The 24845-nt window shown below is 50.1% G+C and overlaps 1 protein-coding gene across 4 annotated transcripts; it reads left to right on the top strand.

Annotated features, from left to right (window-relative positions):
* Nucleotides 1–52: 52 nt before the first annotated feature.
* On the top strand, nt 53–24811 carry NOL6 (nucleolar protein 6). 4 transcript variants are annotated; one of them, XM_009188629.4, is made up of 26 exons: nt 53–153; nt 13919–14125; nt 14211–14327; nt 16120–16299; nt 16644–16812; nt 16935–17096; nt 17183–17346; nt 17435–17555; nt 17738–17796; nt 17882–17983; nt 18159–18274; nt 18436–18613; nt 18788–18910; nt 19042–19190; nt 19317–19392; nt 19584–19724; nt 19868–19985; nt 20071–20225; nt 20400–20563; nt 20952–21104; nt 21336–21433; nt 22152–22276; nt 22394–22483; nt 22879–23073; nt 23187–23288; nt 23508–24811. In XM_009188629.4, exons 2-26 carry the CDS (start codon nt 13919–13921, stop codon nt 23655–23657), a joined length of 3414 nt encoding a protein of 1137 aa, XP_009186893.1. In that variant the 5' UTR covers nt 53–153; the 3' UTR covers nt 23658–24811. The 4 variants fall into 4 exon arrangements, with proteins under 4 accessions (XP_009186893.1, XP_009186892.1, XP_009186891.1 ...); XM_009188628.4 differs by having other exon boundaries at nt 53–166; XM_009188627.4 differs by lacking the exon at nt 53–153 and adding an exon at nt 12197–12543.
* The last annotated feature ends 34 nt before the right edge of the window (nt 24812–24845 follow it).

The raw sequence follows: 24845 nt of genomic DNA, 5'->3' as shown, positions 1-24845 counted from the left end.
CGGTCCCTCCACTTAGTAGCTACTTGATTAGGATGTGCTGAGAATGTGGGTCTTTTCGGTGGCAACAGACCTTCCCGCAGGCCAGCCCACAGGCAAATATGCCCTTGGGCACGTTACCCACCCTGGGTGTGGCAGTTCTACGTGAGAAACGGGGTAAGACAGAAAGGTCAGCTTCTGCTTCCCTTCTTAACTACAAAGAGGAAGTTGTGAGGAAAAAGAGACAATAACAAAGTGGGTCTCCTGCCCTTCTCATTGTGATTTGGGGCTACCCTTCGCCCTCCCCATTTGTAAAATAAACTGTGCTTGAACTTTGACCCCTTATAGGTCCTTTTGGTTTGAATGTCCACCCTAGAACTGAGGGACTTTCGAGATAATCATAACCGAAATGAGATGTGGGGACAGTCCTTGGTCCCCGTGGTTCAGAATACACTACTCCTTTCTCTTAGGAAGACGTGTCCTAGGATAACTGCCTAAAAAACATTTCCTAGAAAAGCCAGAATACTGTGAGAGTTCTACACACACAATTTCGGAATCGGACAGATCTTGGTTCCAACCCTAGTTCCACACATTACTTCTCCTTGTCTCATCAGTTTTTTGTTTTTTTGTTTTGTTTTGTTTGAGACAGGGTCTTGCTCTATCACCCAGGCCGTCGCACAGTGGTGCGATCACGGCCCACTGCAACCTCCGCCTCCCAGGTTCAAGCGATTCTTCCACCTCAGCCTCCCAACTAGCTAGGACTACAGGTGCTTGCCACCACACCCGGCTGTTTCATCAGCTTCTGTAAAAGGGGATTAATTATACCCAACACAAGCAATTATAATGATTAAACGTATGTACAGCATTTAGCGTAGTGACTGGCACATGGTAAATGATTCATAGGAACTTGAAAGAAAAAACTTCAAGGCATAGCTGTATTCTGGATACCACCACTACCCACCCCTTTTATTGAGACAGGGTCTCACTCTGTTACCCAGGCTGGAGTACAGTAGTGATTATAGCTCACTCTAGCAGCAACCTCCTGGGCTCAAGCCATCCTCTAACCTCAGTCTCCCAAGTAGCAGGACCACAGGTGTGCACCGCCATGCCCAGCTAATTTTTGTATTTTTGGTAGAGACGGGGTTTCACCATGTTGGCCAGGCTGGTCTCCAACCCCTGATCTCAGGTGATCCGTCCACCTCAGCCTCCCAAAGTGCTGGGATTACTAGCATGAGCCACTGTGCCCAGTCAAGGCACAGTGATTTATAGAAAAATTGAAAAGATAGTCGAGTTCCCCTACACCTGGTGCCCAGTTTCCCCTTTTATTAATATATTACATTAGAAGAGTACATGTATTACAATTAATGAGCTAATATTGATACATCACTATTAACTGAAGTTCCTACTTCCTTAATTTTTACCTAGTGACCTTTTGCTGTTCCAGGATCTCATCCAGGATACCAGACTACATTCAGTTTTCCTGTTTCCTTAGATTCCTCTTGACTGTGGCAAAAGACTTTGTTTTGATGACTTTAAGAGTTTTGAAGAATACTGGTCAAGTATTTTGTAGACTGTCCCTCAGTTGGGATTGTGATGCTTTTCTCATGATTAGACTGGTATTATGAGTTTTTGAGGGTAAGATCACAGAGGTGAAATGCCATTTCATCACATCATATTAAGGGCACAGATAGCAACATGAATTAGCAATGTTGATGTTGACCTTGATTGTCTGGCTGAGGAAGTGTGTCAAGTCTTTCTACTGTAAAGTTACTCTGCCCCTCCCTCCCCCTTTTCTATACTGTACTCTTTGGAATGGAGTCACTCTACACAATCCACATTTAAGCAGCACCCCCTCCTTTTCTTTTGGCCTTTTTTTTCCCCCCTCAAAGGTGAGGTCTCAGTGTTTTAACACTTCCTTTTCTTTTTTTTTTTTTTTTTGAGACGGAGTCTTGCTGTGTCTCCCAGGCTGGAGTGCAGTGGCGTGATCTCCTCACTGCAAGCTCCGCCTCCCGGGTTCACGCCATTCTCCCGCCTCAGCCTCCCAAGTAGCTGAGACTACAGGCGCCCGCCACCACGCCCGGCTAGTTTTTTGTATTTTTAGTAGAGACGGGGTTTCACCATGTTAGCCAGGATAGTCTCGATCTCCTGACCTCGTGATCCACCCGCCTCGGCCTCCCAAAGTGCTGGGATTACAGGCTTGAGCCACCGCGCCCGGCCAACACTTCCTTTTCTAGCCACCAATACTACTGTCCAGGTCTTGAGACCGAACTCTAATGGAATTAGAGCTCCCCTCAGAGAAGAGGGAGTATCCTAGTGAATGCAGCCCCTCTTATCAAAATGATGAAGTTTATGTACCATTCTGTCTTTCCCTCCAGTACCAGTCAATTTAGGGACAAGAGGATTACTGATCCGGAAATGTGAAAGATGATGTTGACACCTTTAATACCAAGTGAGCAGATAAATAGGTAGAAAGGTCATCTTCAAAGCATTTCACCCACAAAAACTCATCACAGCCCCACCCTGACCTGGAGGATGATGAAGCCCTAGTCTAACCCACTGGACCGTATACATGGCACCCAGACCAGAAGCGACCCCTGGGCTCATGTCAACTCACAAACTCACTAAGCATCCACTGAGGGCATGCCTCTATGCTGGGAGGTTGGAAGCTCAATGTGTTAATGAGTTTTATAATCAAGGCTCTTTATTCTCAGGTCACAGGAACTGGAATTCCACAGAACTAGCTCATGTGTTTTTATTCTAGCCAGTAAGACATTGTTATTAGTAGACTGCCACTGTGTCTTATTCATCCCTGAATCCTCAGCAACAGGCACACCATCTGACACAAAGTAGACACTAAGTAATTGTTCTCAAGAGACTCACGGCCAAGGACAGGAAGACAATGAGTAATCACAAAATCACAAATTGAACTCTACCCTCTATGTCCAGCTACTCTCTCAAGCACATAGTAGGTGCTCAAGACTATAAATTCCGAAACTGTATACCAGCTACTCCAATGTTTGGCACATATTAAGTGCTCAAAACATATTTGTTAAAAGAATGAATGCTAGAAACAGCTTCCTAGAGCTTTCTCATGTTGTTTCATAATGGCATGTAGATTGACTTGACTGATTGGTGCCCTCTGGTGGTAAAGAAAAACAGCATTCAAAATTAAAATGTTAAAAATAATAATGTTTTTAAAAACAGAAAACAGAGCACTTAACGTTCACTACCAGGCATCACCTGGTACTTTCCAGCCAGGGTACTTCTTCTTCTTTTTTTTTTTTTTTAAACTGAGGCAGTCTTGCTCTGTCACCCAGGCTGGAGTGCAGTAGCATGACTTGGCTCACAGCAACCTCCGCCTCCTGGGTTCCAGCAATCCTCCCACCTCAATCCCCGGAGTAGCTGGGACTACAGGCTCAGTGCCACCACGCCCGACTAATGTTTGTATTTTTAGTAGAGACAAGGTTTCATTATGTTGCCCAGGCTGGTCTTGAACTCCTGAGCTCAAGCAATCCGCCCACCTCAGCCTCTCAAAGTGCTGAGATTACAGGCGTGAGCCACCGTGGCAAGCCCACTATTAATTTTAGAGGAAGACTGTGGCTCCTTAAGAGTAGTGTCCAAGTTGGCCAGGCGCGGTGGCTCACGCCTGTAATCCCAGCACTTTGGGAGGCCGAGGCAGGCGGATCATTTGAGGTCAGGAGTTTGAGATCAGCCTGGCCAACATGGTGAAACCCCATCTCTATCAAAAATATAAAAATTAGTCGGTGATCATGGGCGGGCACCTGTAGTCCCAGCTACTTGGGAGACTGAGGCAGGAGAATCACTTGAACCCAGAAGGCAGAGGTTGCATTGCGCCGAGATCATGACACTGCACTCCAGCCTGGGCAACAGAGTGAGACTCTGACTCAAAAAAAAAAAAAAAAAAAGGTGGTCCCGTAAAACTCATTCTTTCTTTTTTTTTTTTTTTGAATGAGTTGGCTCTGTCGCCAGGCTGAATGCTATGGCGGATCTCTTTCACTGCAAGCTCCGCCTCCCGGGTTTTACGCCATTCCTGCCTCAATGCGCCTCCCAGTAGCTGGGACCATGCACCACCTAAGCCCGGCTGGTTCCCCTAATGACGGGGTTTCACCGTGTTAACTTTCAGGATGGCCTGCATTCCTGACTTTTCGTGATCCAGCCCTTCTCGGCCTCCCAAAATTAACAGAGCGAGCCACAGCATACAGCAAAACTCATTCTTTATAAGGTCAGAATTAACCTTCCTAAAGCAAATATTGTTCCCTCCTGTTTATCTTACCAAGATTTCCATATAGTTTCTTTTTGAAAGAAAGATAATCATTTTAAGAAGTGCCACAGGCCAGGTGCCGTGGCTCATGCCCGTAATCCCAGCACTTTGGGAAGCTGAGGCAGGAGGATCACGAGGTCAGATCAAGAGCAACCTGACCAACATGATGAAACCCCATCTCTACCAAAAATACAAACATTATCTGGGCATAGTGGTGCGTGCCTGTAATCCCAGCTACTTGGGAGGCTGAGGCAGGAGAATCACTTGAATCAGAGTCAGAGGTGGAGTCAGAGGTTGCAGTGAGCCAAGATCACGCCACTGCACTCCAGCCTGGCGACAGAGCAAGACTCCGTCTCAAAAAAAAAAAAAAAAAAGTGCCACCAGGTGCGGTGGCTCACGCCTGTAATCCCAGCACTTTGGGAGGCTGAGGCAGGCTCAGCCTCACCTAAGGGCAGATCACCTGAGGGCAGAAGTTCGAGACTAGCCTGGCCAACATGATGAAACCCTGTCTCTACTAAAAAAAAAAAAAAAAAATACAAAAATTAGCCGGGCATGGTGGCGTGTGCCTGTAGTCCCAGCTACCTGGGAGGCTGAGGCAGAAGAATCACTTGAACCGGGAGGCAGAGGTTGCAGTGAGCCAAGATCGTGCCACTGCACTTCAGCCTGGGTGACAGAGCGAGACTGTCTCAAAAAAAACTGTCTAAGCAGCATAGTGAGATCTCTTAAAAAAAAAAAAATTATTCCCGCCTCAGCCTCCTGAGTAGCTGGGATTATAGGCACACACTACTGTCCCCAACATGACAAATGTTTTTGGGTTTTTTTTTAAACTTTTCATTTATTTATTTGGTCTGGCTATGTTGCCCAGGCTAGTCTTGAACTCTTTGAGCTCCTGCTTCTGCCTCCCAAACAGCTGGAATTACAGGTGTGAGCCACCATGCCCAGCCAACAAGTGAGTTTTTTTGTTTGTTTTTTTTTTGAGACAGAGTCTCGCTCTGTCGCCCAGGCTGTAGTGCAGTGGCCCGATCTCAGCTCACTGTAAGCTCCGCCTCCTGGGTTCACGCCATTCTCCTGCCTCAGCCTCCTGAGTAGCTGGGACTAGCAGGCGCCCGCCAGCACGCCTGGCTAATTTTTTGTATTTTTAGTAGAGACAGGGTTTCACCATGTTAGCCAGGATGGTCTCGATCTCCTGACCTTGTGATCCACCCGCCTCGGCCTCCCAAAGTGCTGGGATTACAGGCATGCGCCACTGTGCCTGGCCAGAAGTGAATTTTTAAAGTAAAAAAGAAGAGGCAGTTTCCAAGTTGTTTACCAAAAATTTACATTAAAATAACAAACTATAGATTGGCTATACCTACCTTTTTTTTTTTTTTTTTTTGAGATGGAGTCTTGTTCTGTCGCCCAGGCTGGAGTAAAGTGGTGCAATCTTGGCTCACTGCAACCTCCACCTCCTGGGTTCAAGCTATTCTCCTGCCTCAGTCTCCCAAGTAGCTGGGATTACAGGCACATGCCATCATGTCCGAATAATTTTTTTTTTTTTTTTTTTTGAGGCAGAGTCCTGCTGTTGCCCAGGCTGGAGTGCAGTGGTATGATCTCGGCTCACTGCAAGCTCCGCCTCCCAGGTTCATGCCATTCTTCTGCCTCAGCCTCCTGAGTAGCTGGGACCACAGGCGCCCGCCACCACGCCCAGCTAATTTTTTATCTTTTTAGTAGAGATGGGGTTTCACTGTGTTAGTCAGGATGGTCTCGATCTCCTGACCTCGTGATCTACCTGCCTCAGCCTCCCAAAGTGCTGGGATTACAGACATAAAAAAAATTTTTTTTTTTTGAGGCAGAGTCTCGCTCTTGTCCCCCTGGCTGGAGTGCAGTGGCGCGATCTTGGCTCACTGCAGCCTCCGTCTCTTGACAGTTCGCAGGTTCAAGCGATTCTCCTGCTTCAGCCTCCTGAGTAGCTGGGATTACAGGCACCTGCCACCACACCTGGCTAATTTTTGTATTTTTAGTAGAGGGGTTTCACCGTGTTGGCCAGGCTGGTTTCGAACTCCTGACCTCAGGTGATCCGCCCACCTTGGCCTCTCAAAGTGCTGGGATTACAGGTGTGAGCCACTGAACAAGACCAAAAAAAATTTTTTTTTTTAATTACCTGGGTGTGGTGGCATGTACCTGTGGTCCCAGCTACTCGGGAGGCTGAGCCAGGAGGACTGCTTGAGCCTAGGAAGTCAAGGCTATAGGTAACTGTGTTTGCACCAGTGCTTTCCAGCCTGGGCTACAGAGGGAGACCCTGTCTCAAATAAACAAAATAACACAAAACAAAAATACATAAAATGAAATAGACTTTGGACATGTGTGTGAGGGGTGCATAATTGAAGTCCTGTCCTCACTTCCTTGGGCCTGATGAGTGTTCCATACCTCACATAGCTCAGACTGCTCTGAACTGTTTTCCTTTTCTCACAGTAATCTTTCTAATGTGCCCATAGCAATCTGTGCATATCATAGCAACCCCCATGCTGCACTGCATTTATGTATCTGTTTCCTCTCAGCCTCTGAAGTGCCGTTGAGAATGAGCCATTCATTCGTTCATTCTTTCATTCAACAAATTTATTGAGTGCCTCCTATGTGACAGGCCCTGTGCTAATATCAGGGATACAGTAGTAAATGAGGCAGAAATAAGTGGTCCTTGCCCTGGTGGAGCTTACTTTGTCTCTTTCTGAGACAGAAACAGATAAAAACAAGCAGTTAGTAGATAATATTGTTACACGTTTTGGTGAGTACCAGTGAAAGTGACTACAAAAGTGCCTAATACTGTTAGGGCAGGATGCAATTTTATTTTAATTATATATTTATTTATTTTTGAGGCAGAATCTTGCTCTGTCACCCAGGCTAGAGTACGTGGTGCAATCATGGCTCACTGCAACCTCAACCTCCCGGGCTCAAGCAATCCTACCTCCCACCTCAGCCTCCCAAGTAGCTGGGACTACAGGTATGTGTCATGACACCCAGCTAATTTTTGTTTTTTGGTTTTGTTTTCTTGAGACAGAGTCTCACTTGCCCAGGCTAGAGTGCAGTGGCACAGTCTCGGCTCGCTGCAACCTCTGCCTCCCGGGTTCAAGCAATTGTCCTGCCTCAGCCTCCTGAGTAGCTGGGATTACAGGCCCCTGCCACTGTGCCCAACTAATTTTTGTATTTTCAGTAGAGATGGGGTTTTACCATCTTGGTCAGGCTGGTCTTGAACTCCTGACCTCATGATCCACCTGCCTCGGCCTCCCAAAGTGCTGGGATTACAGGCATGACCACCGCACCAGGCCTAATTTTTGTATTTTTTTATAGAGATAGAGTTTCACTATGCTGTCTAGGCTGGTTTCGAACTCCTGGACTCCCACCTCGGCCTTCCAAAGTGCTGAGATTACAAGGTGTCAATTCTTGACCATTCTTGATCACGGGGCTTGATCATTAAGTGTGGAATGAATCGTCATTCATTTCACAGCTTTTTGGTCTTTCTTAGACTTCAACGATGCTGCTTCTTCCCCTCTGTCAATTCAAATTCAAACCATGCTTCAACACTTAGCACAAGCTCCATTCCTCCAGTAAACCTTATCAATCAAAACATTCTAAGCAAAGACAGCAGCAAGGTCAAAGGCCCAGGAAATAAAACAAAATAGAGTAAGAAAACTCCCAAGTAGTTCAATGCAACTGGGGCATAAAATTTGAGGGAGACAATGGTTAAAGGAAAGACTGAAAGGATTGACTATGGTCACAATCCTTCAGTAAACATTTATTAAGTACCTACAATGTGCTGGCTATTGAGTATGTACACATGGTCCTCGTTTCCATGTGTTTACAGTCAAGGGCAAAAACAGACAACTGGGCTGGGCAAGTGGCTCATGCTTATAATCCCAGCGCTTTGGGAGGCTGATACAGGAGGATTGTTTGAAGTTATGAGGTCAGGACCACTACCAAATATTTAAAAATTAGCTGGGCATGGTGGCATATACCTGTAGTCTTAGCTACTTGGGAGGATCACTTGAGCCCAGGTATCCAAAGCTGCAGTGATCTACAACTGCATCGTAGCCTGGGTGACAGTGAGATCCTGTCTATAAAAAAAATAGTAATAAATTTAAAAATAAAAATGACACAAAAGGAGAGACCATTTGTAATCAGAAATTGTAAAAAAACACTAAAAGGAAAATGGATGATATAAGAGAAACATTTTAGAAAACATATCGGCCAGGCTGGGCGTGATGGGTCACACCTGTTATCCTAGCACTTGGGGAGACTAAGGTGGGCTGATTGCCTGAGTTCAGAATCCAAGACCAGCCTGGGCAACATGGTGAAACCCTGTCTCTACTAAAATAAAAAAAATTAGCCAGGCGAGGTGGTGTGCACCTTTAGTCCCAGCTACTCGGGAGGCTGAGGCATGATAATTGCTTGAACCCAGGAGGCAGAGGAGGTTGCAGTAAGCTGAGATCTTGCCACTGTACTCCAGCCTGGGTGACAGAGCAAGACTCTGTCTCAAAAAAAAAAAAAAAAAAAAAAAAAAGAAAAGAAAAGGGAGGGAGGGAGAAAGAAAGAGAAAACATATCGGCCTGGGCATGGTGGCTCACGCCTGTAATCCCAGCACTTTGGGAGGCAGAGGAGGGCAGATCACTTGAGGACAGGGGTTCAAGACCAGTCTGGCCAACATGGTGGCCTACTCTACTAAAAATGCAAAAATTAGACAGGTGTAGTGGTGTGTGGCTGTAATCCCAGCTACTCTGGAGGCTGAAGCAGGAAAATCACTTGAACTTGGGAAGCAGAAGTTGCAGTGAGATGAGATCATGTATCACTGCACTCCAGCCTGGGCAACAAAGCAAGACTCCATCTCAAAAAAAAAAAAAAAGAAAGAAAAGCTGGGCGCGGTGGCTCACGCTTGTAATCCCAGCACTTTGGGAGGGCGAGGTGGGCGGATCACGAGGTCAGGAGATCAAGACCACAGTGAAACCCCATCTCTACTAAAAAAATACAAAAGGCCGGGTGCGGTGGCTCAAGCCTGTAATCCCAGGACTTTGGCAGCCGAGGCGGATGGATCACGAGGTCAGGAGATCGAGACTATCCTGGCTAACATGTTGAAACCCCGTCTCTACTAAAAATACAAAAAATTAGCCAGGCGTGGTGGCGGGCACCTGTAGTCCCAGCTACTTGGGAGGCTGAGGCAGGAGAATGGCGTGAACCCGGGAGGCGGAGCTTGCAGTGAGCCGAGATCACGCCACTGCACTCCAGCCTGGGAGACACAGTGAGACTCCGTCTTAAAAAAAAAAAATACAAAATTACTAAAAATACAAAGATTAAGGCAGGTGTGGTGGCGGGCGTCTGTAGTCCCAGCTACTCCAGGAGGCTGAGCAGGAGATAGAACCTGGGAGGCAGACTTGCAGTGAGGCAGTGCACCTGCCAGCCTGGGTGACAGAGCAAGACTCCATCTCAAAAAAAAAAAAAAGAAAGCATATCTAAATGTTTAGAGAACATATTTTAGGCCTTTAGTTAAGACCTGGGTCGGGTGCAATGGCTCAAGCCTGTAATCCTAGCACTTTGGGAGGCCAGGGTGGGAGGATCACTTGAGTCCAGGAATTTGAGACCAGCCTGGGCAACATGGTGAAATCCCATCTCTACAAAAAATTAGGTGTGTGGTGCACGCCTGTGGTCCCAGCTAGCCAGGAAGCTGGGGTGGGAGGATGGCTTGAGTCCAGAGGTGATATTTGTGCTGAGAGGTGAAAGACGAAAAGGAGAAAAAGCCAAGAAAACACATTCCAAATGGAACAAACAGCTTGGGTGAAGTCCCAGAGGCAGGAAAGAACTTAATACAACGAAGGAACTGAAAGAAGGCTGATGTTGCTGGAGCTCAGGGACAAGGGTGGAGTAGCAAGAAAAATGATGGGGACCAGGCGGTGGCTGATGCCTGTAATCCCAGCACTTTGGAAGGCCAAGGCTGGCAGATTCCTTGCACTCAGGAGTTTGAAACCAGCCTGGACGACATGGTGAAAGTCTACACAAAAATACAGAAATTAGCCAGATGTAGTGGTGTGCGTGTGTAGTCCCAATTACTCAGGAGGCTGAGGTGTGATTGCACCACTGTATTCCAGCCTAGGTGACAGTACGAGACCTTGCCCCTCTTCTCTCACAAAAAAAGATGGAATAGCTGGGCAAAGTGGCTCACACCTGTAATAGCAGCACTTTGGGAGGCTGAGGTGAGCGGATCACTTGAGGTCAGGAGTTTGAGACCAGCCTAGCCAACATGGTGAAACCTCATCTTTACTAAAAATACAAAAATTAGCCAGGCGTGGTGGCGCGCACCTGTAGTCCCAGCTACTCTAGTCGGGAGGCTGAGGCAGGAGAATCTCTTGAATCTGGGAGGCAGAGGTTGCAGTGAGCTGAGATCGCGCTGCTGCACTCCAGAGCAAGACTCTGTCTCAAAAAAAAAAAAAAAAAAAAAAAAAAAAGAAGGATGGGATAGCAAGTGAAGGGCCATATTGATCATGACTTTATGGAAGTTGAAGTTCGTATTTAGTTTTAAGTATAATTGGAAGACACTGATGAGTTTTTAAAAGGAAGTGACATGATAGAATTTCTGTTTTAGAAAACTAACTCTGGCAGCTGTGTGGAAAATGAGTTGAAAATGGACAACACCGCTCTTGTGAAACTTCCTTAAAAAGCTATTGCATAAACTGACCTGCACTGTTTGAAATCAGAATAGTGATTAGAGGGCAGCATGAGGGGAGATTCTGAAGGTGCAGGAAATGTTCTGCTTATTTTCTGGGAGCTGATTATATGGGTGTGTTTGGTTTGTGAGTATTCAAGCTTTACACTTGGGATATGTAAATTTTTCCTTATGTATATTGTACTTCAATACAAATTTTTACGCCGGGCACGGTGGCTCACCCCTGTAATCCCAGCACTTTGGGAGACTGAGGAGGGCAGATCACTTGTAATAATATAGTAAATATAGTAATAGTTGAATTTGGATGATCCTACATTAGGAAATAAAATGAAATATATAACGGTTATTACTAGAATAATTGACAAAATTTAAAGATGGAATTTGTATACCAGTATTGAATCACGATTAAATTTCCTTAATTTTATAATCAGGCTGTGCTTATGTAAGAGGTAGTTCTTGATCTTAGTAGATACATACCAAAGTATTTAGGGAGATGTGTGATTGGTTTTCAAACGGTTTTGCAAAATAATATGTAAACACATAGGTAAAGATAAAATAAAACTAGGCAAAATAATAACACTAAGTGAATCCCGGTGAAGAGTATATGGGCATTCATTATATTAGTCTTGCAACATTTGTTTTATATTTTTAATATTTTAAAAACAGGCCGGGCGCGGTGGCTCAGGCTTGTAATCCCAGCATTTTGGGAGGCCAAAGTGGGCGGGTCACTGGAGATCAGGAGTTTGAGACCAGCTTAGGCAACATGGGGAAACTCCATCTTTAGTAAAAATACAAAAATTAGCCGGGTGTGATGGCACCCGCCTGTGATCCCAGCTCCTCGGGAGGCTGAGGAACGAGAATCGCTTGAGCCTGGGAGACGGAGGCTGCAGGGCACTGAGATCGTGCCACTGCACTCCAGCCTGGGTGACAGAGCGAGACTACGCCAAAAATAAACAAAATAAAATTAACTAAATTATTTGAAATTGTCATAAGCTAAGTAACAAGTAAAAACTGGAGAAAAGCCATAACAATAATCTGGGAACAAGATGATGTTACGGGCTAAACCTGGCAGTCAAGACACAGAAAACTGAGTAAATTCAAGGTATGTTTTGGAGGTAGAACTAACAAGGTTAACTGATAAGGTGTAGTAAATAAAGAAAAAGGGAGGAATAACCGTTGTAAACAAACAACCCGACCAAAACGACCAAACTAGCTCGGCCCTTCCCGTTTGGACTCAAGCGAAGGAAGTGAGGAAAACAAAGCAACCGCCTAGCTACCGTCAGGCTTCCGTTCTAGCGGCGCGAAGAGGCCGTAAATCAGAGAAACCCGTTTGGCTCCTCCCCTAAAGGGCTGTCCTTGAGACTGACTGGCCAATGGAAAGCGAGTAGTCGATGGATAATCCAGTAGCTCTGGAGTGGGTGGAGTCCTGAGGAACTGGGGTGGGCTGGATTTGGGCCTGGAGTTCGGCATTTCCGCCCACGTGGGAAGCCATGCCGTGTAGACCCGGCTAGAATCTGAAGTGCGGAAGAGTCCTGGACCCCGAATGATTGGGCCGGCGCCAGCTGGAGAGCAGCTGTGCGGAGCGATTGGAGAGCCAGAGGTGGGTGAAGGCTTCTGGGAGGAACAGAGGCTCCATGTGCGCTCCTTTGGCTGCAGGGTCCGAGATGGCGGGGCCTGACAGCTTGCCGGTGAAGGCCATGCCGGCGGCCCATTTTGGAGGATGCTTCCAGCCTGTGGCACTGAGACAGGGCTTGCTAGGGGAAATGGAACCTGGCAGTATTTGGTTAGAAGCAGTGAAGCCAGTAGAGCCTCTGCTCCCTTCTGGAAATCTGCACCTCAGAGTTGAAGAGACCCACACTTGGGTCGTTTCCTTAACTTGGTCGTCCTTGACGATAAGCGGGATCTTCCTCCCTCCACAGAACTTGTGTCCAGTTCTGTGCTCCCCGCTCTAGCGGAGGGCATACGGTGCCTCTCCCGGAGCGCTCCAGTAAGGCTCTCTGGGGTGAGAGGGATCGTGGAGGGGATGGGCCCACGGCTGTAAGGGAAAAGGTTTGGGATAGTGCACGCTTGCCTTTGAAGCCTGCTCATGGTGTGGGTGTACCAGTTGTGGAACCTCGAGTGAGTAGTGGGACTTCAAGTGTCTTCAAGAATTATTTTGAGGATTTAATGACTGGCTAAATGTATCCTCTGGAGTCCAGTCTGTTCTAGCTCCTTCCATCAGTGAGTACTTAGTATATACTGAGGCAGTCAGGGCTTCCTTGAGGAGATGGAACCTGGCAGGAGTTTGGTTGGAGCGAGAATGGAAAAGACATTTGAGAAGTCCCAGGCCTGTATCAGCAGAAGAGGAAACTTCCTGAAAATACAAGGGGCTTGGGCATTACTTAGGGCAGGGCCCAGTTAGCTGCTGCTTTTTTTTTTTTTTGAGACAGTCTTGCTCTGTTGCCCAGGCTAGAGTGCAGTGGCATGATCTCAGCTCACTTCAGCCTCTGCCTCCTGGATTCAAGTGATTCTCCTGCCTCAGTCTCCCGAGTAGCTGAGATTACAGGCATGTGCCACCACACCCGGCTAATTTTTGTATTTTTAATAGCGACAGGGTTTCCCCATGTTGGCCAGGCTGGTTTCGAACTCCTGACTTCACCTGATCCGCCCACCTCAGCCTCCCAAAGTGCTGGGATTACAGGCATTAGCCACCGTGTCCGACCTGGGCCCAATCAGCTTCTGTCCCTACCAATTCCAAACAGAGCTCCATGCTTGTGGAGTCAGATAGACACAAGAGCTCTTAAGGAATTTTCGGTTCAGCACTCAGTAATGTCCCTCGAAGTAACGATTCTCCTGAGTTTTACAAAATCTGACTCCTATTCGAAAGAGGGACAGAGCAGGTGAAGCCTTTACCCACAACCTGTCATGGTGGCACTTTAGGCAGCAGATGCTAGATACCTATTACCTCACAATGGCTTCTCCCTCACTGGTCACAGATGATGGAACCAGCCCTGGAAGGCACAGGCAAAGAGGGGAAGAAGGCATCCTCCAGGAAGCGTACATTGGCTGAGCCTCCAGCGAAGGGCCTCCTGCAGCCAGTGAAGCTCAGCCGGGCAGAACTGTACAAGGAGCCTACCAATGAGGAGCTTAATCACCTTCGGGAGACTGAGATCTTGTTCCACTCCAGCTTGCTTCGTTTACAGGTACTGTTGAGTGTCTGGGGCTTTTGTTCAAGGGGTGTACCTGGGACCCTGAGGCTGATGGACTGTTTTCTACCCTCTCTTACAGGTAGAGGAGCTACTAAAGGAAGTAAGGCTGTCAGAGAAGAAGAAGGATCGGATTGATGCCTTCCTACGGGAGGTCAACCAGCGGGTTGTGAGGGTGCCCTCAGTCCCTGAGACAGAGGTAAGCAAATGGCCTGGGGAACTGAGAAGCACAAGAGACCTCCAGTGGGGGTGTATCAAACAGGGGCCTTGCTGTTACTCTCTTTAAGGGTTGGGGTGCAGGGAGCTCATTCTCACAGCAAGGAAGCTTAGCTGGGAGCGTGGTCATTTGTGTATTCATTCAGCAAGTACTTACATGCCTTGCAGTATTTGTGTTCTTAGGATATATCAGTAAATAGCCTATGTTCTAATGTTGAGGTTATAGTTAATAGATAAGCTGGCCAGGCGCGGTGGCTCAAGCCTGTAATCCCAGCACTTTGGGAGGCCGAGGCGGGTGGATCACGAGGTCAGGAGATTGAGACTATCCTGGCTAACATGGTGAAACCCCGTCTCTACTAAAAATACAAAAAACTAGCCGGGCGTGGTGGCGGGCGCCTGTAGTCTCAGCTACTTGGGAGGCTGAGGTGGGAGAATGGCGTGAACCCGGGAGGCGGAGCTTGCAGTGAGCCGAGATCACGCCACTGCACTCCAGCCTGGGAGACACAGCGAGACTCCGTCTCAAAAAAAAAAAAAAAAGATAAGCATGACAGGTCAACTCTATGGCAATGTTAGAATGTGGTAAACACTGGAAAAAGGAAAAAGTAGGACAAGCAATGTAAGGGGATTGGGAGTATTAGAGGATGGGAGTGTTTTACAAATTTAAATGGGGTGTTCACAAAGTAGGCCTTATTGAAGTGACATTTGTGTAAAGACTTGAAGTAGGTGAGTCAGCTATATAGATATCTAAGGGAATGAAAGCATTCCAGGAAGGGGGAACAGCCAGTACAAAAGCACAAAGGCAGGATTGTTCCAGGTACATTCCTTGGAATGAATGAGGAAGATAGAAGGAGATGAGTTCAGAAAGGTGATGGGGAAAGGTAGCATATCATGCACGGCATTGTGTCCCAAAATAAGGAGTTTGGCTATTGCTCTGGGTGAGATGGGGAGCCACTGCTGGGTTTTATTTTGCAGAACACTGATGCCCTCTGATGTTTAAAAATTCACTTTTTTTTTTTTTTTTGAGACAAAGTCTGGCTCTTTTCCACCAGGCTGGAGTGCAATGGTGCGATCTCGGTTCACTGCAGCCTCTGCCTTTCCTGTTTAAGCGATTCTTCTGCCTCAGCCTCCTGAGTAGCTGGGATTACCACACCCAGCTAATTTTTTTTTGTATTTTCAGTAGAGATGGGGTTTCACCGTGTTGGCCAGGCTGATCTTGAACTCCTAACCTCAGGTAATCTGCTCACCTCAGCCTCCCAAAGTGCTGGGATTATAGGTGTGAGCCACCCCACCTGGCCTAAAAAGTTCACTTTTCCAGCCTTAAAAGTTTAGTTTTAGAAAAATTTACTCCAGCTGTTGTGTCAAAAGTAGAATGGAGATGGACAACGATGAGATTAGGGAGACCAGTTAGGAACTAATCTAGGCACTAAGAAATGATGGCTCCTCAAACTAGGGAGGAAAGTAAAGAAGTGATCCTTTTTTTTTTTTAATTTTTTTCTCTCTCTGTTTTAAAAAATTTTCTATTTAGAGAAGTGATCCATTTCTGAATACATTTTGGTAGTAAAATGGGTATTCTTAACAGAGATAAGTTAAGGTGATTTAAGTGGTTTTGGCTTGAGAAACTCATACAGAGTTGTCTTAGCAAGGAAGACATAGTTATGGGAAGATTGGCAGTTTGGTTTCAAACATACCGATGTGTTAAGATGTCTTCTAGACATACAGGGTACATGTGAGGAAGGCAGTTGAATCAGTATGTGTCCCTGTCTCTGCCCCCACAGCTCACTGACCAGGCATGGCTCCCAGCTGGGGTTCGAGTGCCCCTCCACCAAGTACCCTATGCCGTGAAGGGCTGTTTCCGCTTCCTGCCCCCAGCCCAGGTTACTGTTGTGGGCAGCTACCTTCTGGGCACCTGCATCCGGCCAGACATCAATGTGGATGTGGCACTGACCATGCCCAGGGTAAGGTCCAGGGTTTAGGGAATAGAGGCCCACCACCTGACTACCTACAAATCCTGGATCCCTCTTTCTTATCTGCTGCTTGCCAGGGGATTGAAGCCTGAATTCTAAATCAGAAGAGCAGACCATTGCAAGCATCCTGAAGGCAGCTTAGATTCCTTGGGCCAGTTGCTGTCCTTTGGGAACTTTGCCCTCCTGATATGAGAACTGGGCATAGTGTTACTAACTGTGGCTCAGGCACTTCTGTCAGCAGAGGAGCCCTGGTACTCTCACCTTGGCTTCACCTTGGCCTACAGCTCCACAAGCACTTATATGCCTGGCCTTCTCTTCTCCCCTGGCCCCTCCAGGAAATCCTACAGGACAAGGACGGGCTGAACCAGCGCTACTTCCGCAAGCGTGCCCTCTACCTGGCCCACTTGGCTCACCACCTGGCCCAGGACCCCCTCTTTGGCAGTGTTTGCTTCTCCTACACAAATGGCTGCCACCTGAAACCCTCACTGTTGCTGCGGCCGCGTGGTGAGAGGCACACATTGGGCTGAGGGCATAGCATGGGGTGGTAAATCTGGAGGAGGGGGCACAGAGGCCTCAAGTATGGGGGGACAGGATGGGGAGCCTTCTGACTCCAAGGGCTCCTGCAGAGTCTCAGCACCTGCTGTCTCTGCCAGGGAAGGATGAGCGCCTGGTTACTGTACGTCTGCATCCGTGCCCTCCGCCTGATTTCTTCCGCCCGTGCCGCTTGCTGCCAACCAAGAACAATGTGCGCTCTGCCTGGTACCGAGGGCAGAGTCCTGCAGGGGATGGTGAGCAGGCCCTGGTGTTGAGGTGGAGCTGGAGGGAAGAGATGTGGGGGACTTTTCCTCTCATGGCTTCCCTTTTCATCCCACAGGTAGCCCAGAGCCCCCTACCCCCCACTACAATACATGGGTCCTTCAGGATACAGCTCTCGAGTCCCATTTGCAGCTCCTGTCAACCATGCTGGGTTCAGCCCAGGGCCTGAAGGATGGCGTGGCACTTCTGAAGGTCTGGCTGCGGCAGCGGGAGCTGGACAAGGTGAGTTGGGGGTAGCCCAGCCTCCCTACCTGAGTGCCTGTGTGATGGGTAGGCTCTGACTTCAGGCCTCTCCCTCTGTTTCTTTCAGGGCCAGGGTGGGTTTACTGGGTTCCTTGTCTCCATGCTGGTTGTCTTCCTTGTGTCTACACACAAGATCCATACCACCATGAGTGGTTACCAGGTCCTGAGAAGCGTCTTGCAGTTTCTGGGTGAGGCAACTAGGTGGGGAAAGGCTGGGGTTCTGCTCCTTTTGGGAATCCTCATCTTAGCAGGGGTCTTTTGGTTTTTTGCCATCAGACAGATGAGCAAACTGAATCAGCTGAGGGAGGGTGTCATTAGGACTGGGTCCCCAGAAGGGGATACCTTCTAATACACTTGTGGTTCACTTTAGCCACTACAGACCTGACAGTCAACGGGATCAGTTTATGTCTCAGCTCAGATCCGTCTTTGGTAAGTTGGAGAAGGGCCAGGTCTGTGCCAGGAGGCCTGCAAGTGAGGTGCCAATCCTGACCTGCTTCTCTCTACACCCCCCAAGCCGGCCCTGGCTGACTTCCACCAGGCCTTCTCTGTTGTCTTCCTGGACTCCTCAGGCCGTCTCAACCTCTGTGCTGATGTCACTGCCTCTACTTACCACCAGGTACCAATGGGCCCCCAGTCTGTGTTCCCCTGATGTCCCAGCCCAGACTCTGTCCCTTTTGTGAGTACCAGAACCCCAGAAACTCCTCTTCAAAGAGCTAAGTTTAGGGCATGTCTCCTGGTCTAAGCCCTTGGATCAATGAAGGGCACAGGGATGGTCCCTTCTGTGGCTCCAGGTACAGTATGAGGCACGGCTGTCTATGACGTTGCTGGACAGCAGAGCTGACGATGGGTTCCAGCTGCTGTTGATGACTCCCAAACCCATGATCCGGGCTTTCGACCACGTCCTGCAGTGAGTTTAGGGGTGACAGGGTATGTTGGCGGGTCCTGTCTCTTTGGGGCTACAGAGGTGGGGCAAATGTCTTCAGACAGGTGCTCAGATCATTCAGGGAGGAGGTGGTACTAGGGACCAGCAACCTGATTACTCCTCTTTGGCTCTCTGTACCCCTCCAGTCTCCATCCACTGAGTCGCCTGCAGGCAGCGTGCCACCGGCTGAAGCTCTGGCCAGAGCTGCAGGACAATGGGGGGGACTATGTCTCAGCTGCTTTGGGCCCCCTGACCACCCTCCTGGAGCAGGGCCTGGGGACTCGGCTGAAGCTCCTGGCTCACTCTCGACCTCCAGTCCCAGAGGTGAGGTGGTGTAGGTTGGGGAGTTTGGGTCTGAGTTGGGCTGGATCCAGGGTCCCAGGAGACACAAAGGACATGCCATTCCTCTAGCAAGGTGTTTCTACCTAGCTAGAAAGTAGGTTTCTAGGCCAGGCTGGAGGAAGGGAGGACTGAGCTCAACCTTTTGAAATCTTGCAGTGGGGCATCAGCCAAGATCCACCAAAGCACAAAGACTCTGGGTCCCTGACCCTGGGACTCCTCCTCCGGCCTGAGGGACTGACCAGTGTCCTTGAGCTGGGTCCAGAGGCAGACCAGCCTGAGGTGAGGGACCCCGGCATGTACACTGGAAGGAGTGGGGCGGCTCTTCCCCATGGCACCTGGACCAAAGCTTGTCAGGGAGGGTCCGCAGAGCCCTTCCTTCCCCAGCTCTACTACCACCCTTGCCTCCTCAGGCTGCTAAATTCCGCCAGTTCTGGGGATTCCGCTCGGAGCTTCGGCGTTTCCAGGATGGAGCCATTCGGGAAGCTGTGGTCTGGGAGGCAGCCTCTATGTCTCAGAAGCGCCTTATTCCCCACCAGGTGGTCACCCACCTCTTGGCACTGTGAGTGTTGGCATCTGGATTCCAGGAGGCAGTATGGGCTGGGGAGCCTTTTCAGGGGTCTGGCCCAGGCAGTTGAGCAAGAACATAGCCCCAAATTTTCTCACTGTGTCTGTGCCTCTTTTTCAGCCATACTGACATCCCAGAAACCTGTGTCCACTATGTGGGGGGCCCCCTGGATGCACTTATCCAAGGCCTGAAACAGGTAAGGGTCTTGGGGTCAAGGCTAGTGATTGTAGAGTCTGTGGAGAGTTCTTTCCGCCTCAGCCAGCTTGCACTTCCTGGCGTGTCCAGCAGGCGGCGGTGCTGGCTCTGCTGCAGCCTGAGCTGGGGCAGAATCCAGGTGAAGCTGGCCTTCTGTAGGGTCCAACCTCCTGACCGTCTTCTCCCTCTCAGACCTCCAGCACAGGCGAGGAGGCCCTGGCAGTGGCGGTATGTTGCTACGACGACCTCAGTCGCCTACTGTGGGGGCTAGAGGGTCTCCCACTGACCGTGTCTGCTGTTCAGGGAGCTCACCCAGTGCTGCGCTACACAGAGGTGAGGTGCAACGGTGCAGGTGACCTTTCTGCTTAGTAACCCCACCTCTGCTCCAGTCACCCAGTACTCCCTGCTTCTAACTCCTGACTCTGGGCACTCCCTCCCAGTCCCAGGCCCCTTCCTCAGCCCCCCTTCTTCCACAGGTGTTCCCACCAACTCCAGTCCGACCAGCCTCCTCCTTCTATGAGCCTCTGCAGGAGCGGTCCTCACTGCTGCCCCGGCTCGATAAGCCCTGTCCAGCATATGTAGAGCCCATGACTGGTAAGAGGGCCCTTGGGAGGGAGTAGGAGGGATAGTTCCAGCTCCAGGCCACAGTATGAGACCTCTGACTCCTCTTCTCCATCAGTGGTCTGTCACCTGGAGGGCAGTGGCCAGTGGCCACAGGACGCTGAGGCCGTGCAGCGGGTCCGAGCTGCCTTCCAGCTGCGCCTGGCAGAGCTGTTGACACAACAGCATGGTCTGCAGTGCCGTGCCACTGCCACACACACGGATGTCCTCAAGGTTAGGCTGGTGCAAGCAGATATGTCCCCGGCGGTGGGGGGGCACCAGGGATGTCAGGGCATGGAAGAAGACACCCCTGTGGGTACCACGCTGGGGAATAGGGCTGCAGGCTACAGAGTACTCCCGGGGTCCTGGGCTGACACGTCCTTCTCTTTCCGTACCTTCTTCCAACAGGATGGATTTGTGTTTCGGATTCGCATAGCCTATCAGCGGGAGCCCCAGATCCTGAAGGAGGTGCAGAGCCCAGAGGGGATGATCTCACTGAGGGACACACCTGCCTCCCTCCGCCTTGAGAGAGACACAAGGCAGTTGCCACTGCTCACTAGTGCCCTGCACGGGTAAGGCCACTGACACAGCTTCTTCCTGTCTGTAGGCCCCTCCTGCCCCCATTCTCCTCGCCTAGCCACCTGTCTCTCTGGGGGCCAGATGGTATCATAGTTAGGGGTATGAGTTCTGGAGTCCGGCAGGTTCTGGAATCCTGGCTCTGCCACTTACTGACTGTGACCCTATGGTCAGGTTTTCCTCTTTGGTCCCTATGTTCCTCATCTTTAAAATGGAAATAACACTAGGATCAACTTCTTGGAGCATTTGTTAAGAGAACATGAGATTACACATGTAACCTATTATCACTGAGGCTGGCCTTGGGTAGGGCTGGATGAATAGTGGCGGTGGCGGGGTGGGGCCCTGGGCACCTGAGTCTCGCTGACACTCCCCTCCTCTACCCAGACTGCAGCAGCAGCACCCAGCCTTCTCTGGTGTGGCACGACTGGCCAAGCGGTGGGTGCGTGCCCAGCTTCTTGGTGAGGATTTCACTGATGAGAGCCTGGATCTGGTGGCCGCTGCCCTTTTCCTGCACCCTGAGCCCTTCACCCCTCCCAGGTGATTCCCTCCACTTTTTCCCTAGCTGAGAAGTTCCCTTGGGGCCAGCTATCATCCTTCATGCTGCACCCTAAGTTTACATGGGAATGGGTTGTTGAGCAAGTGGCGGAAGGGGTTCTAAGATGCCCTGCACCCCCCAGTCCACACCAGGGGGTCTGAGCTCTGTAGCCTGAGGGAAGCCTGGGGATATGTGGCTGGACCCCGGATTCTTTACTTACTCCAGCCCTTTAGTTCCCCCCAGGTTGGCTTCCTTCGATTCCTTTACTTGGTATCAACGTTTGATTGGAAGAATAACCCCCTCATTGTCAACCTCAACAATGAGCTCACTGGTAAGTAGCAGAACAGGGATCAGACTGCTGGAAGAACTGCCTTTATGGATTGCAGGCAAGGGTTTCCCTGACAGTGTTAGGTTTTCTCTGTGACTCCCCAGCCCCAGATGTCTAAGCCTAACATGAAGAAGAGGTCCAGGTGAACAGCCTGCCCATTATGACATGATTTGCTCTTAACTGTCACAGACAGAATGGTAGGGTGGTAAGCAAGCTACCCATTGGGGGACTGTGGAAGGAAGAGGAGAATAGAAGGGGAATCCTGAATGCCAGGTGAGCAGTATTAGGGCACGGAGCTAGGAAGTGTAGCATAGATACTCAGACCTCTTGGTGGGGGTGGGAATGGTGATTTCTGGTTGTAACATGAGGCACTCCTGGTCTCTGCAGAGAGCAGGGTGTCAGGTTCCTAATTCTCCAGGTGTGTGGAAGCCCATAGTGGGAGGGGGCCAGGGGCAAGACTCAGCTTGTGCAGGCCCGGAAACCAGACTGGGGGTGCCAAGCAGTGGAAAATTCTGCCTCTGGGCTGAGGTTGGGAGATTAATGCCCCACCCAGTTGAGGCAAATGCAATGTCCCTTTCGTCACCTTTGCCACTTGTTGGTGGGGGGTGTTGAAAAATACCTCTGATGAGCAGCTGTTAGGGGCACCGTAGGAAGACCCGGGGCAGTAGAGGGTGTCTTACAGGGAGGAGCAGGCTGACCCAGGATCCATTCTTGTCTCTAGTGGAGGAGCAGGTGGAGATCCGCAGTGGCTTCCTGGCAGCTCGGACACAACTCCCCGTCATGGTCATTGTTACCCCCCAAGACCGAAAGCACTCTGTGTGGACACAGGATGGACCCTCAGCCCAGGTTCAACCCCATACCTGCCCCCTAATGCGTGGTTTTCTTCCCAAGGAAAAAGCAGGCCCAGCCTGAGCTGGGAGAGACCCACTGTCAGTTCTAGTCTGATGTGTCTGTACCCTGCAGATCCTGCAGCAGCTTGTGGTCCTGGCAGCTGAAGCCCTGCCCATGTTAGAGAAGCAGCTCATGGATCCCCGGGGGCCTGGGGACATCAGGGTAAGCTTCTGACCAGCAGTGACTCCAGGGCCTCTGGGGATTCTGTCTTTGGAAGTTCAGCGTTCGGGGATCTCACAGGAGGCCAGGTCCCCTTGTTTGGTGAGACTGAACAGAGGAGGTGTTGAAGCTGCTGTGGTGCCTGGGGTGGCAGCCTGGGGAACCTGGGTTCTATCTGGGTCTCCTGTTTCTAGCCTGTGCTCCTCCTGCCAGGCTATGCAACAGCTGCTTCCTCTGTGGGTCTTGGTGTTTCAGTCTTCAGATGGGCAGGTGGGCCCATAGTGGGTGGTCAGATGAAAGGGAAGGAGGAGGAAACCAAGGTGGGCATATGGAGAGGTTTGTGGTTCAGTTCCTCAGTCAAGGAGGTCCTGCTGACCCCTCCTTCTCCCCTTCCTTAGACAGTGTTCCGGCCACCCTTGGACATTTACGATGTGCTGATTCGCCTGTCTCCTCGCCATATCCCGCGGCACCGCCAGGCCGTGGACTCGCCAGCTGCCTCCTTCTGCCGAGGCCTGCTCAGCCAGCCGGGGCCCTCATCCCTGATGCCCGTGCTGGGCTACGATCCTCCTCAGCTCTATCTGATGCAGCTCAGGGTTGGTCCTAAACAACTGAATGACCCTGGGGAGGGGACTTCCAGGTGAAGCCGAGGCTATGGAGGAACTCTTAAGTGCCTGCCTATAATCTTCTCTGTTCTGTCCCTTTCTAGGAGGCCTTTGGGGATCTGGCCCTTTTCTTCTATGACCAGCATGGTGGAGAGGTGATTGGTGTCCTCTGGAAGCCCACCAGTTTCCAGCCCCAACCCTTCAAGGTGTGCTGGCTGGTGACAGCCATGTTCCTGAGTGTGTGCACGTGGTTCTGTGTGGGTATGCATGTCTGTGTGTAGTCTGTTCTATGGACAAACCTGTCTCAGGTGTGGAGTGCATGGGCTTGTGTTTCTATCCCCACCACCCCCACTCTGCACCCAGCCTGGTGTCTCTGGGTGTGCCGTTGTGACCGCCAATCCGCATCTCTTCTCTGATTTCCCCAGGCCTCCAGCACAAAGGGGCGCATGGTGATGTCTCGAGGTGGGGAGCTGGTAATGGTGCCCAATGTAGAAGCAATCCTGGAGGACTTTGCTGTGCTGGGTGAAGGCCTGGTGCAGACTGTGGAGGCCCGAAGTGAGAGGTGGACTGTGTGATCCCAGCCCTGGAGCAAGCTGTAGGTGGACAGCAGGACATTCGACCTCTAGAGCATGATGTCAGTGGGATGACCTCCACCCTCCTTGGACATGAATTCGCCATGGAGGGCCTGCTGGCTGAACACGCTGAATCATCTCCAACAAAGCCCAGCCCCAACTTTCTGATGCTCCAGCTTTGGGGCAGGGGCATGGTGGCCCGTGTAGTCTCCTGGTCCTGACCATCCCAGAAGAGGAGTGGGAGTCGGCTCAGAGAAGGAACTGAACCCAGGAGATCCATCCAGCTATTAGCCCTGGGCCTGGACCTTCCCCCAATTTCCCACTCCTTTCTTAGTCTTCTTCCAGAAACAGAGAAGGGGATGTGTGCCTGGGAGAGGCTCTGTCTCCTTCCTACTGCCAGGACCTGTGCCTAGACTTAGCATGCCCTTCAAAGAGTCACATCACCAATGCTGAGCAGTGGAAAGGGGCTATATGTGTATGAATAGACCACATTGAAGGAGCACAGTGCCCTCCTGTGTTGATGCCACTTCCCAGGGTGGAGACAGTGGAAAAGAACTGAGGACAAGAAAGGGTTGGGTAGGTCAAGGGGTCGGGGGACTAGTAGTCCCCCAATCTTGGAGAGGTGCAAAAAGCACTGGGTGCTACCCGCTGGCTGCATCTGCCCTGGCTGTTTGTCCGTTCACGTCACAAACTACCACTACTACCTACCTGCAGTGGGGTTGCAGAGATGGGGGAGACTCAAGTCTTGCTCCCTAGGAGCTACCAGGGTCCAAGGAAGAGAATGCTGCCTCCTTTCAGTCTAGTCTACACCCCCTTTCTGGCGGCCTCTCCACTTCCTGTAATTCTGGCTATTTTTCTAGACTCAGCTCAAATAGTGCCCCTCCTTAAGCCCATCCCTCGCCCCCAGCCTGAGGTGATCTTTCCTGAACTGTTAGAGCAGTTACTGTCTGTTCAGTTCACTTGGCAGGCACACACAGTGGCATAAATTCTATTGTTTTGAACGCCGATTTAAAATTAAATTGCAGCTGGGCATGGTGGCTCAGTTTGTAATCCCAACACTTAGGGAGTCGGGAGAATCACTTGAGCTCAGGAGTTCTAGACCAGTCTGGGCAACAGCGAGACCCCATCTCTTTTAAATAAAAAGTTAAATTGCTTAATTTCCCTGTATTCCTGGCCTGTCTGCCCCTTTCA

Source organism: Papio anubis, chromosome 13 (assembly GCF_008728515.1).
Source record: "Papio anubis isolate 15944 chromosome 13, Panubis1.0, whole genome shotgun sequence".
NCBI classification, from domain to species: domain Eukaryota; kingdom Metazoa; phylum Chordata; class Mammalia; order Primates; family Cercopithecidae; genus Papio; species Papio anubis.
The sequence above is the reverse complement of the archived record's forward strand: the minus strand, read 5'-3'. Positions and strand labels throughout refer to the sequence as shown.

Excerpts from the sequence above, each read along its gene's own strand:
- NOL6 (XM_009188627.4), top strand. The coding sequence starts at position 12,487 with ATGATTGGGCCGGCGCCAGCTGGAGAGCAGCTGTGCGGAGCGATTGGA. Across the intron at positions 17,984-18,158 it reads CTGCCTCTACTTACCACCAG|GTACAGTATGAGGCACGGCT; the intron begins GTACCAATGGGC and ends CTGTGGCTCCAG. Across the intron at positions 19,191-19,316 it reads GTCACCCACCTCTTGGCACT|CCATACTGACATCCCAGAAA; the intron begins GTGAGTGTTGGC and ends CCTCTTTTTCAG.